Source organism: Mugil cephalus, chromosome 22 (assembly GCF_022458985.1).
Source record: "Mugil cephalus isolate CIBA_MC_2020 chromosome 22, CIBA_Mcephalus_1.1, whole genome shotgun sequence".
NCBI lineage: Eukaryota > Metazoa > Chordata > Actinopteri > Mugiliformes > Mugilidae > Mugil > Mugil cephalus.
Window position 1 is genome coordinate 4590999 of NC_061791.1, and position 6000 is coordinate 4596998.

Consider the following 6000-nt stretch of genomic DNA (forward strand, 5'->3'; position numbering starts at 1 on the left):
ACTTCTGCAAGACCTGTTTTTCTTTGCATGGTTAATAGTTTTGTGGCGCAACAATATTTCCACAACTGTTCTTCCTCCAAACGTTTAAGATCACACTTCTTTCATAAATAAGAATCGTCAGAACCTCCCGTGGTAAAGAGTCAAGGAGCGCAGGAGGTTGACTACTCTATCTCGACAAAGAACGATAAAATCTTGACTGTCTAGTCCATGAATTATTAAGTTACATTTTTAATGTATTCAGCATTAACTTAGAGATGCATGAGTGACTTGCAAGTTGCTGCCTTCAAACACAACAAAGAAAAGAAACAACCTTTTGCAAGAAAAGTGATCTGAAAGCAGACTTCTTCTAAAAACAGGCAGACAGCTTGCATGTGCAATAACTGCTGTCGGCAGAGATCCTGTTACTGAACCAAATAGCAGAGTACATCAGCAAAAAAAAAAAAACGCAACAAAACATTCGCACATTGTTAAGCCAAGATTTTAAAAGTGGAGAAATGTAATATGTTGACTTTGAAGCTTATTGTGTGCCATGCAGCCCTTAAACAATCATTAAGCTCATAAGATCCTGCCAATTATTCACATCTGCTCAATGTCATTCGCAGAAATAAACACTTGAACTGTGACCAAAATATTAAATGAAGAGTTAATTAGAGATACTCAATCATGCTTTTGAACAAATGAGCAACTGGAAACGGTTCTTTTTTAGGAAAAGTGAGCGCATCTCCTTCCTAAAGCAACCTGAAAACATGCCAGGTACGTGGTTTAATGACCGTCCATATCCAGCGGTCATTTAAACACAGTTCTTAATAGATTTTCTTAATTAAATGTGCATGCAAAACCCATTTTTGCTTTGTCATTCTGGCTCGTTTTCCTGAGGCTTTTTGGGCCGTACACCCCTAGAAAACCACACAAGCTCCGTTCATAACGCCTCATCCTCGAAATATGGAGTCCAGGGTAGTCTTAATCTAACAGTCATCATCATCATATCTGGAAGTTATTATCCAGGCACATCATCAAGCCGGAGCCCCTGGCAGATTTTCGTGGATTAAATCACTCTGGGTAAGCCGCTATTGTTTTGACTTTCGCAGAACAGGTGAGCGCAACACAAAAAAAGAACTACAACGTGATGCGCATGTGTTTTGCCCGGCAGAGGGGCCTCTCCACGTGAGGCGGCAGGATTTTCTCCTTCAGTCAGGACGACGGGATGCTCGGGGTCTGTAAGAGGACGCCACGCTGCTTTTGTCGGGAGGGCAGGGATGTGTCAGAGGCAATGTTTTGCTTCTTCTCTTCGCCGGCCAACATGCAAGCCTCAGGCACAGCTGAGAATCTGCGAGTTTGGGGGCTGCAAACGATATCCACAGCAATTACGTAACGCGTTAATATGACTGATGTGGGTTCTGGATGAAAAGGAAAAGAAACGCAGCCACCTCATCGTCTTCCACCACATGCTCTGCAATTGTTCCATTACAGATTCATGAGGTTGATTCTCATTTCAAACCCGCCCGAGCGCTGCCAGCGACTCTCTCTCTCTCTCTCTCTCCCCGTTTCGGCCTGTTATGCAACTCCCACTCTGTCCATGCAAATCCACCAACACAAGTGACTGGCAACCTCCTGAGTCGTTGTCATGGAGACGGCGCAAGATAATGTTCATAGACTTCAGGGCCATAATGAGGGTGTGTAATGTCAACAGAGGGCAGGCATTGTAATGCCACGTTAAGCTGAGCCGAGTCCCGTCGCCTCGGTCCCGGGGATCAGAAAAAGGCTGCGAGAAAAGCTAAAGAAAAAGTTCAGGTGTGGGTCAGCGGGGAGATTTCCTTTTGCGTGAAGCGACGAGCCCTGGTTACCTCCACTCTAATTGCCTTGATGGAGCTCAGTGGGCAACAGTCAGCTGGGCCTTGGCGTGGTATAGGGGAAAGGCAGGCCAGAGAAGGGAATGACTGGAGGGGAGGGGTTTAGGTGACAGCTGAGGAATGTCTTCTCCGCTCTCTCTTTGCTATGGTTTCCAGCGACCGCCATGTGAGGAATGCACAGACTGGGACGACAGGAGTTGGAATGCTACGCTCCGAGACGCATTTAGCCGACTGTATCTGGAATCTCGCTCGCCTTCCCCGGACCCCCCCCCTCATTCACTTCTACATCCTCTTTTGCCATCCACCTGCAGTCTGCGTTTGGTCGGTCTGATATCTCCCGATAAATCACATCAAAAAAAAAAAATATGCGAAAACCAGGCCTTCTCTCTGGTGTTCGTGCACATCTTCATCTATAACTCGATCACAGATTATTACCCAGCACTAACAGCGTCCATGTGTGCAAGAGTTTCTTCACCGTCAAGCCACATAACCGAAACAACGTTATGAATATGGTCACGGGCTCTTCGCTAACGAAACATTTTTTGAAGCGACAGAAGGTCTAAATGTGAGATTATACCAGGGCTGCGTTACAAAGGAGAGCTACAGACTCTGAGTCATACCCAAACTTAGTATCATCTCCTGAAACCCAGTTAGGAGAACTTGTGGCAGAGGTATTTATAACCTCGCACCAGTCACCAGCAATGGGAGTGATATTGCTGCACCCAGTGAGCAGGGAGCGCTCGTGTAACAACATGACACACTTCACAACAAAGGCAGAGGTCAGTCTTTCACCAGAATAGTTATCCTCTTTGAGTTTTTGTCTCAATAAGAAAAGCATGACAAAGTCAACAGGTGACTCTGACTACCCCAACAACGCAGCCTGATTTGGGATTAGAACTTCAAACATAAATCTCTATTTCACCCTTCCTCGACTTCTTCTTCGTACGATACCCAAAAAAAAAAAAAAAAAAAAAACACGCAGCGATCACGTGCCGACCTGTAACCCACGCAAACTCACTAACAGCAGCTTCACGTCTCCAGAGGAGGTTAGGTCTGGAGAGCGGTAGTGCAAATTCTTTCCTCAAATCTAGCTCATCTCTGGACATCAGCCCAAAAAAAAAGAAAACGTTTCCACTCCACGAGTTTGCACAGGAGGGGCATGCTAATTCAGGAATTAATTATAGCAGACCACAAGCACACACACAAAAAAAAAAAAAGTTCACACCATTAATAAATGCACGCCAGGAAATACTGATATAAAAGATAAAATGTGCAACTTTAATCAGAAAACTTTCCATCTGTGCATGTGATTAAACAAAAATATCTCGAGGTGATGCACTGCACATATCAGTACTTGAGATTACTAAGACTAGACAGGTGGGCGTTGAGTAATGGGGGTGACATCACTGGACTTCTACGCTTGTATAAAACTTTTAATGTGAATTCTTCTGTTAATCCTTACATCATTTTAATCCTGTACCATAAACACCAGCAGAATGAGGCAATGAGCTGCAAAAACTGCAGATACCACCATAACAGGAACTGTGATTCTTCCACCAAGCGCCCCTGCAACAAGTTCCTAGGTCGAAACCAAACCAGGGGGGATTAATGCAGAGATAGACAGTGGCCAACATGCTACACCTCACTCTAGATGCAATTATCTAAGAAATAACTTAACAAAATATTGTTTGCGAGATAGAGAGCGGAGTCTGATCTGGAGTCCAGTGCAGAATGAATGGAGTAAAAATTAATGTGTTCGGACTGTAAAAGCAAATTTTCCCCCTTTGGGAGAATAAAGCATGAATCTGAATCTATAAGAAGGTCAAACTGAACCCATGAACTACACAGACGTCTGTCCACATTATAAATAAACACTTCAAAATCCAGGATTTAGCTGCATTTGGATTCAAGCTGGCAATAACTTCAGCAAGTGAGGTGCACTCGTTTAACCGCTGAATCCTTGCCTCTTTTTATTATTATATAACACTTAAATCAATCATTTCGCCCTGTTTGGTTTGAAATGGCCTCATACACACATATATATATATATATAAAACGTAGCACTGACTAACGAGAGCCAAAACGAGGTGCCATTTGCAGCATTGTAGCAGATAGTTAGCCTGGCACCGCGGCCACTCGGGCCAAACATTGAATTAAACAATCACACACACAGTCTCTGGTTCGTCCTACACAACGCAGACACCAAAATGCCATCGATAACGTCGTTTCCAAAGCTAGCAAGTGAATGAATTAACCTTGGCTGAACCCCAAAAAACCAGCTAGCGAGAGTCAACGTAGCATGCTAACGTAGCTGTTAGCTTACATTTCGCTTGGCTAAACATTGCACAGTAATCGCTCGCTACCTTCCTTACACACTTTTTTTTTTTTTTTTTAGAGCTTTAATACTGTTTGTCAACGCGAACCCCGCGTCAAACCAACGCAAAAGTTAATAGCGTTAATTAAACGTTGTCACAAGCTAGCTTCTTCATCATCTTTTTTTTTTTTTTTTTTCACCAGGGAGTAGCCGTAGTCTGAACATCAACAAAACGGACTTCCACTGCTAGCCAGGTAATAGCCACAGTCATTTTTTTTTTTGACATTTCGACGTGACAACGTTTTCAGTTTAACTTCTAAACACGGGCGACTGTTGAAGCTTGAAATGTAATTTACGACATTAAAAAAAAAAAAAAAAAAAAAAAAATGAGCCAACGTTTCAGCCTGAATGAAACGCAGCACCGCAGCAATTAGACTGCACCAACAGCTCGGAGAAGAGAAAAGAGACGAGGGGGGGAAATGCACGATTTGTCCTAAAAGTTAGTTGTTTTTTTTTTGGCAAATTTGCTTTGTAAACTGTATGCAGGGGTTGGGTGGGGTGGGGGGGGGTCCACAGGAGCCAAAAAAAGAGAAGGAGGAGGTGGTGGGGAGGGGGGGAAATCATCCCTACCTACCTACTCTGCGTCGAAAAGGACGGGTGTGCTAGGTAGGTAAACAACGGGATGAGAATGGCTACCATTTGACAGGTGTTCCTGGGCGAACGGTTGCTCTTAACGAATCCACATATACACACACACATACGTATATATATTGTGTTTATGTATACGTGTATGTAAATCGCATCGACACACACACATAGCAGCGGGGCTAACACGAACCTGGTGAAGAGCCGTGAGACCGTCCACATTGGCGTAGTTGATGTCAGCGCCCCGGTCCAGCATTCGCAGCACCTCCTCGGTGTCGCCGCTCGAGCAGGCGGCCAGAAACACGGCGCCATCGTCGAACTTCACCTTCGTCTTCTTCTTCTTCAGCAAGGGAGGCTCCAGGTCCGTTTCCGAGCCCAGCCACCGCTTCAGCTGCTCGTTCCTCTTCTGCTTGGCGTCCGCCATCTTCATCCCCCTCCTGTCTCGGGCTTCTTATCTTTCTCCGAGGGAGGATATACTTTATAGTGGCACTATCCCACAGCGCACTGGGGCGTGGGAAGGGAGGGCTGGGGAGGAGGAGGAGGAGGTGGCGGCGGCGGTGGAGGAGGAGGAGGAGGAGGAGCAGGGGAGAGCTGAGCGAGAGAGGGCGTCTGGATTGTTTTCCGTAATCTCGCGAGAACTGGAGCACAGGCGCTGCAGTATAACGTCATCATCAGCAGATTATGAGGAGAGAGTGAGCAGGGTAATCCCTTATAGACTCTGAGCACCAAATAAGACAAGAGTGCATGAAAAAAATATTACATAACTTTCAGCTGGCTCACGGGGACTTTCTTAGAGAGCCACTGTTATGTACAGTAAACCGGGATTTTTTACCGTTTCTGCTCAATTTTGGAGCATAGAGGCTGATGAAGCATTGATGGAGATGTCTTTGAAAACCATAGTTCACCTAAAACTGTATAAAGCAAACATTTAATGTGTGTAATACTGAAAATAAAGGACTTAGCAGTGCTGACTGTCTTTAAAATGAATTTAAGAGATGACTTAAATTCACTAATTTTATATAAACAAAGATGTACAAAACATGTATCCCTGATAAAGTTTTTTCTCTCCGGGTATATTGAGAAAACTGAGGGCTAAAGGGACATTGTGTGACATTTTTAGAAATTGGAGAACCGTATTAAAGAGGAAGTTGTCTTTTGTCCCATCCAGATTTAAAATAGACTGATTTACAT

At 44.4% G+C, this 6000-nt stretch overlaps 1 protein-coding gene across 12 annotated transcripts in view; it reads right to left on the bottom strand.

Moving 5' to 3' along the window:
• Positions 1-5365, bottom strand: part of ppp1r12a (protein phosphatase 1, regulatory subunit 12A) — a 44805-nt gene extending 39440 nt beyond the window's left edge. For 6 of the 12 annotated variants that reach the window (XM_047575141.1, XM_047575144.1, XM_047575150.1 and 3 more), the window contains exon 1: positions 5003-5365. In XM_047575141.1, the coding sequence (XP_047431097.1) occupies positions 5003-5239 (237 nt within the window). In that variant the 5' untranslated portion in view covers positions 5240-5365. The remainder of the gene's footprint in view (positions 1-5002) is intronic. The other 6 variants (XM_047575146.1, XM_047575142.1, XM_047575149.1 and 3 more) reach the window with 2 other exon arrangements.
• Between the last annotated feature and the right edge of the window lie 635 nt (positions 5366-6000).